This window comes from Peromyscus leucopus, chromosome 1 (genome assembly GCF_004664715.2).
Source record: "Peromyscus leucopus breed LL Stock chromosome 1, UCI_PerLeu_2.1, whole genome shotgun sequence".
NCBI lineage: Eukaryota > Metazoa > Chordata > Mammalia > Rodentia > Cricetidae > Peromyscus > Peromyscus leucopus.
The window spans coordinates 102,102,115-102,116,663 of NC_051063.1; the positions used below are offsets into that span (position 1 = coordinate 102,102,115).

General features: G+C 42.3%; 1 protein-coding gene across 2 annotated transcripts in view; it reads right to left on the bottom strand.

Moving 5' to 3' along the window:
- Rrm1 (ribonucleotide reductase catalytic subunit M1) overlaps positions 1-9,717 on the bottom strand; it is a 31,658-nt gene extending 21,941 nt beyond the window's left edge. Inside the window, exons 1-7 of one of the 2 annotated variants that reach the window (XM_028889080.2) lie at positions 9,432-9,717; positions 8,309-8,397; positions 5,998-6,175; positions 5,017-5,117; positions 2,629-2,688; positions 1,829-1,868; positions 788-950 (exon numbers count right to left, since the gene is read on the bottom strand). In XM_028889080.2, coding sequence (XP_028744913.1) covers positions 788-950; positions 1,829-1,868; positions 2,629-2,688; positions 5,017-5,117; positions 5,998-6,175; positions 8,309-8,397; positions 9,432-9,633 — 833 coding nt within the window. In that variant the 5' untranslated portion in view covers positions 9,634-9,717. Of the gene's footprint in view, positions 1-787; positions 951-1,828; positions 1,869-2,628; positions 2,689-5,016; positions 5,118-5,997; positions 6,176-8,308; positions 8,398-9,187; positions 9,206-9,431 lie in introns of those variants that run through there. The other variant, XM_037196771.1, reaches the window with a different exon arrangement.
- Between the last annotated feature and the right edge of the window lie 4,832 nt (positions 9,718-14,549).

Consider the following 14,549-nt stretch of genomic DNA (forward strand, 5'->3'; position numbering starts at 1 on the left):
AAATTACTGCAGGAATTTCTTAACTAGTTCTAGATACTTACTAACCATTTTAACAGTGCTGAAAAGTCTTGAGCCAAAGGTCATGCTAAGTATATGATCTACCACTGAGCTATAGCCTATTTTTTATTTAAAAACAACTCTCTTGGAAATGACATACAATTTCCTATCAAAAACATTCTGTTCGCTGGGCGGTGCTGGCGCACACCTATAATCCCAGCACTTGGGAGGCAGAGGCAGGCGCATCTCTGTGAGTTCGAGGCCAGCCTGGTCTACAGAGGGAGATCCAGGATAGGCACCAAAACTACACAGAAAAACCCTGTCTCGGGGGAAAAAAAAATTCTGTTCAATAGCACCTAAAATATTAACTCGTACAACTACTTCCATAATCAATTCTGTTCTCACTAACAGCCACTTGCCCTCTTCCAACTTATTTACCCTAACAGTCAGAGATTGTTCCAAATGCAAATTACTTAATCAGAGCAGGAAATAACTGAAGTTTTTGTTTGTTTTTAATGTAATGAACCACCTGGCTTTTTATTTCCCTAAGTCAAACCATCTATAAAAGCAGCTTTAGGGGCCGTGCTCTTTCCGTTGACCCGGGTTCAATTCCTAGCACCCACATGGTAGCTCAGAACCATCTAAGTCCAGTTCCAGGGATCTGATGCCCTTTTCTGATCATGGGCAAGAGTGCACATGGTGCACGCATATACATACAGACAAAACACTAATATAAAGAAATCTTTAAAAAAGAAAACAACAGCAAGGAACAGCTTTGGTTGATACGTGCCTGGACAGTTGTGGGCGGTTGGTCCCAGCATTGAAGAGAGTAGGAGAGGCATGAGTAAACCACTTCTCAGAAAGCAGGTTGTAGGTTTCAATTGCAGCATCAATATCCTCTTTGTGAATCCCCACAGATACCCTCATCAACATATGCTGTGGTCTTTCAGCCACTATAAACAAAGCAGGAGTTTTTAGATAATGGGACATGTCAGAATAACTAGGCTCAAACATATTTGAACCAAAAAAATTTAACACCAAAAGAAACTTCTAAAAATTTTACAAATAAGCAACACAATTATTTATAATAAACCTAAAGTTCAAATGTCATTTACAGATATTTTGCTATCCTTACCATGTGATAATCCCCAGAACCATGAGCTAAAAAAAACTTCTATTCTTTACAATAAAACAACCAACAAAAAGGTTATTTGGAAGGCTGCAAAATGGCTCAGCAGGTTAAAGCACTTGTTGCTAAAGCTAATCCCTGAATCCCACATTGTGGAAGGAAACGATCAATTAGCTCTTACAAGTTGGCCTCCAACTTCCACATGTACATTATAGCACATAATTTCTCTCCCTTCCCATACCCATGCACACATATAAATTTTTCAAATGTATATGGGTGTTTTGTTTGCTTATGTATGTCTATGTACCATGTGCACGCCTGGTACCCACAGAGACCAGAAGAGGATCCTGGATCCCCTAGAACTGCTGTTAGATAGTTGTGAGCAGCTAGGTTCTTTTTTTTCCCCCGAGACAGGGTTTCTCCATGTACTTTTGGTGCCTGTCCTGGATCTCACTCTGTAGACCAGGCTGGCCTCGAACTCACAGAGATATGCCCGGCTCTGCCTCCTGAGTGCTGGGATTAAAGGCATGCGCCACCGCTGCCCACAGCTAGGTTCTTAACTGCTAAGCCATTTCTACAGCCCCAAAAGCAGTATGTTTTTAAGTGTTATTTGGAGTCTAATAGAAATGTTAAGGTTAATAGTGCAAAGCTCTACATTCAACGTAATGAACAGAAAAGCTAACATAAATTTTCATTTCTTACCTTTTCCATTGATCTTCAACAAATAGGACCGCTCCAGTGTCTAGAAGAGCAAAGTCACCTAAGAATTCTCACGTTTTTAAATACACAGTGGATATGTAATTTATAGTAAGGTGATCTGATGGAATCTCTCAATCTTATTTTAAATAAAAGGATAACATCTACCATTTCTACCCGCAGTCTAGTAGATTATCACTTGGCTGCTCTGCTTCAGCAGAGATTACATGCAAACTCCAGGGAAAGGCCCGCTTGCATACAATGCTACAGGCTGTGGTATGCAGCAGCAGCAGCAGCAGCAGCATGATGTCTTAACATCTGTGCAGTGCTTGTAAGAGACTAGGCACTACCCCAAGCAACATAATCAATCTCCAGAAGAGCATGCTGAATCTAATATTATCCCCATTCTAAGGAGGGAACTGACTGCATAGCTTATGAATGGGAAACGGGAAAGTTGAACCCAGTTGGTCTGATATAAATATCCCTGTCCTTAGTTACTACGTTATGTAAGCAACACAATAGACAAACACTTCGCCGAGTAGGGGATCCATAGTTATTGCAAAAATAGTAGGCTATGGAGTAATTGTGACAGATTATCCAAGTAATTTTTAAAATAATCCACAAGTAATATTTGGAATGTTCAAAGATATTAATGAATAAGCTGTTTTTTGCTTATTTTAAAGTTTCACCACTACCATAATCCTACCATAACCAGGAACATCCAAACTCAATCATCAAACATAAAACCCTATACTTCTGGATTTAAGGAGGAACACCCACATATCTAAAACCCATTATTTACTTACCTTAAAGCCAAAGTAGTTATAAGAGAAATCTCGGTCGTAGATAATGGCAGAATTCAGGCGCTGAAGGGAATAAAAAAGAATCCATAACTAAGATAATAAGACCGACTTTCACAACTTCGAATACGTTTTTAGCTGACTCCAGAACTAAAACTAATATAGGAACCAAAGAGACAGCACTGTCTTTACTCTTACAGACAGAAATCAAACACTGAAAGGCAGAGGGACGGGGAACTCCATGAAGTGAACCCTAATTAGACTTTAAACCAGGCACCCAAGAGTGTGGGCCAGGGACTAAGTGACAGAGCATTAGCATGCACAAGGTCCTAGGTTCCATCCTTAACATCACAAAAAATGTAAAACTTTAAAATATAATTATTTAAAAATTAGAGAACTTACACTGTGTGATTAGTTTCCCAAATTTCCCTTATGTTTCTATCAAATTTGAAAGAACATGAGCATGAAAGTGACTCTAGGATCGTCCTTAAACATGTTTTTATACTAGTAAATATTAAAATAGTGGTACCAGATACTAATTCATATTTTTCATATTTTTTAACTTTATTGCACGTGTGTACACTTATTTATTTAAATTTTTTGTTTGTTTTTTTCAAGATGGGGTTTCTCTGTATAGCCCTGGCTGTCCTGGAACTCAGTCTGTGGACCAGGTAGGCTGGCCTTCAACTCAAAGATCCTCCTGCCTCTGCCTCCCGAGTGCTGGGATTAAAGGTGTGCACCTGGCTTCATTTACTTCTGAGACAGGAGCTTGCTATGTCCCCTGACTAGCCTGGACTCACTAAGTAGACCAGTAGTCTGGTCTTGAACTTGCATGACCAGTCCTGACTCTGCTTCCTGCCAGGGTCATGAGCATGCACCACCACTTTCGGCTGCATATTTTTGTTTTGACAATGAACCCGCTTTAAATGGAACGGAATAAATATGTGTTATAAGCAAACAGAAAGCAGTTTATAGGCTTTGAAAATCCATGGTCCTTTAACAGATCTAAAGTAAATTACCATTGCAGCAGTAAGAGTTTATAAAATTGGTCATTGTTAAAGAGCTCTGGTAGGTTATTAAGCCATTTAAAAGAAAACAAAAGTAATTAGGTGTGATCTGATCAGTCACACTATCTGAAGCCCTGTTCCCTCTTACTGTCAAACCTTGAAGGGCATTTTTGTTATCAGAACCAGGTATGGGTTAGAATGATCAGTGAAGAACCGAGGTTCTAGACTATAAGAATTTGTTTATTTTCCTATATTTACTTTTAGGCTCAGTTTTTGCTCCTGTTATCTGTTTTTAACTTATACACAGGGCCAGGTGTGGGGCGCAGGCCTGCAAAAGCACTCCAAAGGCAAAGAACAGAGGACTGCTGCGGGTCCCAGGTTCACCAGGGCTACACATTTAGATCTTGTGCAGAGAGGCTGGAGAGAAGACTGCGGTTAAGAGCACAGCTGCTCTTTCAGAGGACCACGGTTCAAATCCCTGCACCCACATGGTGGCTCAGAACTATGTGTAACTGTGGAAGTCCCAGAGAATCCAAGACCCTCTTCTGGCATCTGTGGGCACCAAGCACACATATGGTGCACATAAACACATGCAAGGAAAACAGCCACATACATAAAATAAAAATAAAATCTAAAGAAAGAAAACATCGAAGGAAAAAGGAGGCTGGGAAGAAAGACTATAAGTAACATACAAATGGCCACTTTTCTTTTACATCTCCTTAATAGCTGCTACATACTTAGAAAGCCAGCCAACTAATCTTCTGTTACTTAATGTTAAAACACTGATATGTCTATCATACAAGGAAGGCTATTACTGCAGTGAAAAATGGAAAAAAAACTTTCACCAATAGAGGGATTCTCATGGGTACAATGAAAATAATCTATAAAATGGAATGTTATGCCACTGATAGGATAAATGAGGTAAGTTCTTAAATGCTGATAATGATTAGTTATAGTTCTAAGTGAAAATAGCAACAGTGAGAACAGTACGCCTAATATAGTACACACACACACACACACACACACACACACACAGTATATACACAGAACAGCTCCAGATAACTATCTTTTAAAAAATGCTTAAATGAGGTTGCTTCTGCTAAAGAAACCAGAATCTAGAACAGGAGAATTAGTTTTTATCAATGTCTTTTGTAGTGTTTAAATGTTCTTGAATGTGTTTTGTTTTGTTTTCAAGACAGCATTTCTCTGTGTAGCTTTGGCTGTCCTAGAACTTGCTCTGTAGAACAGGCTGGCCTTTAACTCAGAGATTTGCCTGCCTCTGCCTGAATGCTGGGATTAATGGCGTACATCACCAGCGCCCAGCCTTAAATGCATTATTAAAATAAATAAATAAATAAATATCCACCAGAAAAAATGTTGTACATACATCCTTATTGGCCATAACAATATCCAGCGTTGAACTGGCCACCATGGGAGAATGTCTGCCGTTGTGTGGATTTATGTAATTGTAGAGATCCTCCATCACATCTGAGAAAAGATAAAAAGGAAAGTCAAAACCACCTAATGGCTATTTTAAAACAGTGGCTCTCAATCCTTGTTTTTTTTAACACTAACCCACTTTGGTGCATAGCAGAGAAAATACTCAACAAACATACTTCTGTTGAGTACCCACAGAATAATACATTATATATATAAAAGAAAGTCTTTCAAAGGAAATGAATATAAGCCCTTATAGCTTAACAGCAATTCCCAAGCGGCTCTGATACACAAAGGGGGTAGGAGGAAGGAAATGCAGAAATTACAGTCACTTCTTGCCATTGTGTTTTCTTTTTTTGTTCTTTCAGAACAAAAACTTAGGTCAGCAAGATGACTCAGCAGGTAAAGGTATTTGCCACCAAACCTGATGATGACCTGAGGTCTATCCCAGGAAGTGACTCCCACAAGTTGTCCCTTGACCTTCATATGCATACTGTGGTACACATTTGTACGTACGTACACACACACACACACACACACACACACACACACACACACACACACAAAATAGGCAAACATAATTAAAAATTAAAAAGAACAGAAACTCAAGCCAGAATGATGACACATACGTATAATCCCAGAACTTAGGGAATAGAGACAAGAGAGAATTAGGAGTTCAAGGCTGACTTTGGTTACAAACTGAGTTTGCAGGCATCCTGGGTTACATGAGACCCTGTCTCAACATTCACCACAGACACACATAATTTCATACAGTAGGTCAGCTACATGGAGAAGCAGGAAGTTCTAGTTCCCACTATACACTGAATTGTATACTGTTTTTTTAAAATAATCTTTGAAACTTATGTAATTATTATTCCTATAACTTTATGACAATATTAAATTCTTTCTAATGTCGTTACTCCAGACATACCACTGAACACTTTCTTTGTTTCTTTGTGCAAGTTAGAGACAGCAATCCTTGCTGCTAAGATGGCATAGTCAGGGTGCTTCGTAGTCAAGGTTGCCGCTGTCTCCGCAGCCAGAGTATCCAGTTCCACTGTGGTGACCCCACTATACAGGCCTTGGATTACTTTCATGGTGATCTGAGCCTACAAAATAAAACCAACAGTTATTTTGGCTTTTTCCAAGAAACAATAGCCTCCTTGAAAAAGTAGTTAAGTACTATGGGATGTTCTGTATGTTTAATGTGTTTCTCTGATTGGTTAATAAATAAAATACTGATGGGCCAGTAGCCAGGCAGGAAGTATAGACGGGGCAAGCAGAGAGGAGAATTCTGGGAAGTGGAAGGCTGAGGCAGAGAGTCACCGCCAGCCGCCATGAGATGTTAAGATACTGGTAAGCGTCGAGCCACATGGCAACTTACAGATTAATAGAAACAGCTAACTAGAAGCCTGCCATGGCCATACAGTTTGTAAGCAATATAAGTCTTTGTGTGTTTACTTGGTTGGGTCTGAGTGGCAGTATGAGTGAATGTAGGTGGTTACTGTGATTGTATTTATAACACAGCTAAGCTAGTTTGCTTCTAATTGTTTTCTTGACTCAAGAGGCAAGTGCGAAATCCATATAATTTCTGATGCATGTGGTAAACAATCAGAACTTGGTCTAGCATAAAATCCATGTGCCACATCTAATAGCATCCAGACCTTTTCAACAGGTTCTGCCCTGGGAAGCTGTAATCCACTAAGGCATCCCTGCACGTGGACATGTGTTGTTAGATGAGGCAACTGAATATCTAAGAATCAAGGAACTCCATTTGTTTCTTATTGCACTTCCAGTGACTTCAACCAGTCCCCTCCTCTCTCTTTGGACCTGCCTTAGCTACAAAACAAAGAAGATGAAATAGGATGAGGTCTCAGATTCAACTCAATATTAACATTTGACTATTTTAATTAGTATCTGGAAGTCCAAAATGTGTAGACTTATAATAAATATACTTTAAAGTACAAAACTATTTTCTCACTTTCTCACTTGGCTAACTAAACATTTATCAAGTACCTAATTAGATAAATGTCACACTGTGGCTCTAACAAGAATAAGATATATTCACGAGGTTTGGAGGGATGGCTCAGCAGTTAAGAGTGCATACTGGTGACTCACATCTTTAATCCCTGCCCTTGGGCGGCAGGTGGAGCTCTATGAATTAATTCATGGCCAGCCTGGTCTACAAAGAGAGTTTCAGGAAGACCAGGGCTGTTACACAGAGAAACTCTATCTTGAAAGGAAAAAAAAAAAAAAAAAAAAGAATGCATACTGCTCTTCCAGAGGATTCAAGTTAGGTTCCCAACACACACACACATCATGGGTGACTCACAATAGCCTATAACTCTAGCTCCACAGGATCCAACAACAACTTCTGGTCCCTTTGGGCACCCACATACATATAGCAGACACTCACAGAGACATAAAATAATTCTAAAAAAAAAAAAAAAAAATACTCATGAACTCACAGTTGCAGTGGTTATCTGCACAAGATTTCTGCAAGATTGGGCCCATCAGTATTTCATCATTGAGTGGAGGATGGACTCACAGGGCCCTACCCTTTGCTGTCCAGTTAATGGTTGCTGGAGGAGTCAAATTCCTCAGGGATGCAATCACTGGTAAGTTGCCCTTGCTCAATCAGGTAAATTAAGTCCAGATTCCTGCTCATACAAGCAGCCCTAAGTAAATGAAGACCAGGACACAGACAGACACATGTTCACACACAAAAACACACAAACCAGGACACAGACAGACACATATTCACACACAAACACAGAGTACTAGAAGGACTTATGGAGAAGAGATCTGGTGAGAAGGAGATAAGAGGACACTGGGGAAAAGATGATAAAAATGTATTTAACATATGTATGTATAAATGTATATACATAAATACATATGTATAAAATTGTTAGAGAATCTTAAAAGAGTAAGATACACCCCACTCTTAATTCTAGATGCAGATACATAACCAATTTCCATACTGTGTGGCTAAAACTCCGAGGAACACAGGAAGCAGAACAGGATAAATTAGATGCCTCAACAGTGGTCAGATCAACTGCTCTTTGTTCACATTCAGAGCTCTCTGAAAAGTGATAACTCGAAGGACACTTCAAAGTCAAGAAAAGTTTCAGGCAATAAATTCACATTTAACACTTAAGTATAGTTAAGTGAAGGTCTAGAGATAAGAGACACATAAAATCACAGGAAGCAAAGAATCCATGAGATATACTACATTTACTTACAGGATCAACAAAGTCCATATTGAGTCCATAACAAAGTTTCTGGATTCGTGATGTAATTTTGTCAAACATAACTCGCTCTTGGCGGCCATCTGCAGAATCAAACCACAGTTTGCAGTAGCAGTTATTACACTGGCATTATCAAAGATTCAAGTGTAATTAACTTTTGAAATTGACCAAAAAGAAATGTTCATTAAGAGATTGTCTTTGGGCTCTGTGGTTAATCTTACCAATTTGGTTGGATTAAAAGTCACCTATCTCAGCATTTAGGAGGCGGAAGCAGGTCTTTGTAAATTCAAGGCCCGCCTGGTCTACATAGCAATCTCTAGGCCAGTGATATATAGTGCAACCCTGTCTCAAGAAACAAACCAACATAAAAAAAAAGAAAGAAAGAAAAAAGAAAAAAGACTCTCCCCAAAAAATTCAGGGGCAGAGAGATACCACACTCCCACCTCACAAAAGACCAGGAAACTGGCAGGTGACCCTGTGGTATCCAAAGTTTTTTCTTTCCTTATTTCCTCCTGTGCCCTGTCATCAACTTTGTGAGTTTTGGGGGGTTTTGTTTTGGTTTGTGTGTGTGTGTGTTTGTTTGTTTTCGAGACAGGGTTTCTCTGTGTAGTTTTGGTGCCTGTCCTGGATCTCGCTTTGTAGACCAGGCTGGCCTCGAACTCACAGAAATCCGCCTGGCTCTGCCTCCAGAGAGAGGGCTAGGATTAAAGGCGTGCGCCACCAATGCCCGGCTTTTTTTTTCCCCCTTAAGAAATTAAAAAAGACACAGAACTGTTATCAGCTATGAGTCAACTCTAGCCTCAACGATTACTAGCTGAAGGGCTTTTGCGTCAGTCTCTGAAACCTCTTCTGTAAAATGGGGCCAAAAGATACCTCGGATGGTGCTCGGAAACAATCCGTTCCGGGAGGACCTCTGCAATGGCGCACCACCACAAAGGCACTTAAGGTTAGAAAGATGGAGGCAGACTGAGCACAGACGCGGGCCCAGCTGACTGACGGGGCGGGAAGCGGCGGCGAGAAGAGCGGGAAAGCCGGAGGGCGGGCTGGCGTGAGTAACCGCTGGGGACTCAGCGGCCGGGCTTCCCTCTCGCTCTCCTCAGCCCCACGGACTCCTCACCTCGCTTGATGACATGCATCGCCGCTGGTGGCTGAAATGCGCTGGTGGCTGAGGTGCCGCGGGGTTCGAGAGCAATTGCAGCTCCGAAGCGCTGAGAGGACGGAGCCGACGGTCGAATCTGAGGTTTGGACCAGGCGCCGCTCGCCGAATTGACTGAAAACGCGCGACCGACTGCACTTTCCTCACAAGAAGGGAGGATCATCGAAAATCCGAACTCCTTCCCGTTCCCGCCACCCGTGACGCACAAAGCAGCGCGACGGAATGCGAATGACGTCCTTGACGCTACCAGTGCCCGGAGTTGAATGGGCCGAAAACGAGTAGGCGAAAGTCAGCAAGCCCGTCCCTCGGCCGCCATATTGAGTGTGGACAGAGTCCCGGAGACTGCGGCTCTCTCTACCATATAGGCTGAAGGCGGATCTGGCGGGAACCGAGTTCTCCTGCCGCCATGTTGGGTGTGGGCAAAGGGAATCTCCGCCCCCAAGTATTTTTCGTTTCATAACCCAGAACCTTTTTTTTTTTTTTTTTTTTTTTTTTTTTTTTAATTCTGGCAACCCCAAGATTTCGATCTGGTTGGCGCCAAAGCCTACGCCCCTCAGACCAGAGGCAGCTAGGAGGCCGGGGACTGCACTCCTGAATTGAAGAATCAGGCTAGGCCAAAGGTATTTGGATTTTAGCCTTACAGAAATAGGAGTTCTGTGAAATTTTTAAGCAGGGAGATCCATTTGCTTCTACTGTTTTGTGGATGGTGGTAGAGATTAGGATCAGCACTAAGGTAGTTGTCACCAGATTATATGGTATTAATGACTGAACACGTTAAGGGAAAACAGACATTCAGAAAGTAAGACACAGAACATTCAGTCCCGAGGGATGTCACCATCAAATCCTTCCCCTCAGGACTCAGGAAACCTGCAGAAGAGAAGCCACAAAGAATGTAAGAGCCAGAGGGGATGGAGGACACCAAGGAAACAAAGCCCTCTAAATCAAATGATCAAAGCTCATGTGAACTTAGAGACTATGGCAGAATGCACAGGGCCCGCGCGGGTCTGCACCAGGTCCTCTGCATATACATTATGGCTTCCAGTTTAGTGTTTTTATGGGATTCCTGAGTGTGCGAACAAGTGGATCTCTGACTCTTGTGCTTTTCTCTTGTGATCTTTTCCTTCTGTTGATTTTGTTCGGTACTGATGTGTTAGTTTTGTCTTATTATATTTAACAAATTAATAATAAAGTAAATTATTATTTTCCCTTAGAAACTTATTTTCTAGTGAGAGACAGAAAGGGGGGATCCAGATGGGAAGGAACTGGGAGGAGTAGAGGGAGGGGAAACTATAATCAGGATATACTATGTGAGAAAAAAATCTATATTCACTGGACCATCGCGGTACATGTCTTTAATCCCAGCACTCAGGAGCCAGGGGCAGGCGGATCTCTGTGAGTTTGAGGCCAGCCTGGTCCACAGAGTGAGTTCCAGAACAGGCTCCAAAGCTACGCAGAGAAACCCTGTCTCAAAAAAACAACAACAGCAAAAAATCTATATTCAATAAAAGGGGAAAAAGAAAAAGGTGAAAAAAAATAAAAGAATAATGACGATCCCATTTTTATACTTATACAAGGAAGGTATAAAAACTAATCTGGGCCACACAAACTGTCTTCTCTAAAATAATGTATGTGACATTCTTCTGCTAAAACCTTTCACTTGTTTCTTGTACCCTCCAGAACTTGTCCATCTCCACCCACAGCTCACACTGCATAGGAAGTCCTACTTGAAGCTAGAAGACCAGGGTGGTCAGGGGAAAATATGATGTATGTACACAAGAAAGGAATTAGGACATTAGGAAATGTGTCATTTTCTGGAAAATGGAATTGGAGATCATCATGATAAGCCAAGTCCCTAAAGACAAATATCGTATGTTTTCTCTCATGTGGAATCCAGACCTAAACAGCAACAACCAAAAAAAAAAAAAAAAAAAAAAACTCCACCAAGCCCAGGAGTGGTGATGCACGCCTTTAATCCCAGCAGAGACAGGTGGATCTCTGAGTTAGAGGCCAGCCTGATCTGCAAGGCGAGTTCCAGGACAGCCAGAGCTACACAGTGAAACTCTGTCTCTCAAAATAAAAAAAATCCACCAAACTTGAGCCAGCCGCCAGAACTCTAGATTGGTACCTAACCCATTCAGAGAGGCTTCCTACAGCAGCTGATAGGGCAGATGCAGAGACCCACAGCCAAACATTAGGCAGAGGGAGAAACCAGATTGGAGCTCTCCATCAGGTCCCTCCCCCTCAGAGCTTAGATAACCCCACAGAAAAGGGAAAGAATTGTAGGAGCCATAGGGGTCCCGGACATCAGAACATGGTCCACAGAATCAACTAAGCAGGGCTCATAGGGGCTCACAGAGACCGAAGTGACAATCACAGAGGCTGCATGGGTCTGCTCTAGGTGATATAGAGATATGTATGTTATGGTTGTTAGCTTGTTTTTGTGGGATGCCTAACAGTAGGAGTGGAGTGTGTCTCTGACTCGTTAGCCTGCTCTTAGGACCCTTTTCCTTCTACTGGGTTGCATAACACACTCTTGATATGAGGGTTTGTGGCAAGTCTTGCCTTACATGTTACGCCACGTTTGGCTGATATGCCTGGGAGGCCTACTTTTCTGAAGGGAAATGGAGGAGTGGTTGGGGGGAGAGGGGAGGAGAGGGAAAGGGAAAAGTGTTGAGAAGGGGAACTGAGGTCAGGATGTATTGTATGAGAGACAGACAGACAGACAGATAGGTAGATAATTTTTTAGGAAACTTGAAGCAGGGGCATTATTTGGAAAGAGGAAAAGTGTTAACAGGGTAAAGGTTTCTCCATTTTGTCTCAGCTGAAGCCATCTTTGGTTTATACCCTGTGGCGATTTGAAAGAAAATGGTTCCCCAAAGGGAGGGGCACTATTAGGAGGTGTGGGCTTGTTGGAGAAAGTATGTCACTTGGGGAGGGGACAGGCTTTGCGTTCTCTTTTACTCATATTTCCCTCAGTGTGACTGTCAGTTGACTTCCTATTACTGCAAGATGTAGGACTCTTGGCTACTCTAGCACCACATCTGCCTGCAAGCCGCCGTGCGCCGTCACGACGATAATGGACCGAACCTCTGAAACTCTGAGAGAGAGACACCCCAATTAACTGTTTTCTTTATAAGAGTTGCCAGGGTCATGGTGTCTCTTCACAGCAATAAAAACCCAACTAAAACATACTCCTTGCCCTGAACAGTCCCATGGGAAAGCACTCAACCCTGTTCTCAAACTCATGGTCCTTAACGCCCAGGCTAACTGCATGTTCCTGGCTCTTGTTAAACTGTTTGCTGGCTTCCCCCTGCAACTGCCAGCCAGAATGTAGTTTTTCTGTGTTCTTTGTCTTTAAAAACTCCCTGTACTATGCATATGAGGCTGCTCTGAGAGAAGTGGTTCTCTCCAGGCAGTCACCAATTGGCTAAACACAGACTCTCATTTGGAACTTTGGTGGCCTGAGTGGTCTCTGGGTTTTTACTCCATAACAAAGAGGACACCAATGTGGCAGTGATTCCATACTTGAGAATGGACTGGAGCCCTGGCAAAATTCTAAAGAGAGACCCCTCCATACTAAGAGAACTGCTGAGAACTGAGACAATGCAGGCCATCTAAAGCTAGTGACCTCCTCACACTCCCAGAAAAGGTATGTTTAACTGTCTCACAGCGAGCTACATACCTTCTTGCCTTGACTCATAGTTTTCTATAAACTGTAAAAGACTACCAGCATGTTAGAGAAAAGGTTGGAGTTATTTTTTTCTCCCTGTTGACAAAACTATAAATAAATCCATTTTCCATTACTCATTTGTTTCGTAATTTCTTTTGAAATGCGGAGAAACTAAGATGATAGGTTTATGGACCTAAGAATGGATGAGGTTGAGAGGAGGAAGTGAATAATATCCAAGTACTTGCTAGACATGCATGAAGATGCTAATATGAAACTCATATATTTTACTCAATGAATATATGCTTTAAAAAAAAAAGATAGGGCCATTGAGGCGGTAGTAAGACATTTGCCACCAGGCCTGACAATTGGAATCCAAGCCCCAGGACCCATATGGTAGAAGGAGAGAACCAACTACCACAAGTTATCCTCTGACGTCCACACACACAGGCATATGATTAATAAGTGTACTTTCCCCCTTTTAAGATGGCTCAGAAATAGAATTGTTAAATGGGTAGAGTGGCATATACCCATAATCCTAGGATTTGAGAGGTAGAAGCAGGAGGATTAGGGATTCAAGGCCAGATTCATCTACATGGCAAGTTTAAGGCCAGCCTGGGATACATAAGACCCTGTCCAAAAATTAAAAAAAAAAAAAAAAGACTGTGACATTTAATCAATAAAACTGAATCCCAAGTATTGTGTAAGACAAGATTATACTAAAAAATCTTCACCTGAAACTCAAATTTACCTAGGTATATATCTATATTCTATGGGTATCTCAGCCAGAGAGTTTCCGGGTATGTGTACTGGAGTTTCATTCACCCCTGGCAAATGAAGAATAGTCTCTTTATCCCTTTTATGTTTTTTTAAATACTTATTCATTTAGGCTGGGCATGGAGTATGCCTTTATCCCAGGAAAGCAGAGACAGGCAGATCTCTGAGTTTGAGGCCAGCCTGGTCTACAGAGCAAGTTCCAGGACAGCCTGGGCTACTCAGAGAAACCCTGTCTCAGGAGGGAAAGAAAATGTATTTCTTGTGCCCCTCCCTGTGCATGCAAACCACAGCTCATGTGTGGAAATTAGAGGACAAGACTTTCAGATTTGGTTCTGTCCCTCCACCCTGTGGGTCTTGGAGATGGAACTCAGGTCTATAAGGCTTACATCAGTGCCCTGACCCACTGAACTGTCTGTCTCACCGCCCCCGCCCCCCCATCTCACCAGCCCCCCCACCAGCCCCCCCGTCTCACCAGCCCCCCACCTCTCACCAGCCCCCCTCTCACCAGCCCCCCCCTCACCAGCCCCCCCCTCACCAGCCCCCCCCCCCCCGTCTCACCAGCCCCCCACCTCTCACCAGCCCCTTCATCCCTTCTGTGAGCCACCGAGAACACAATCAGAGAGTCACAGCCTGCA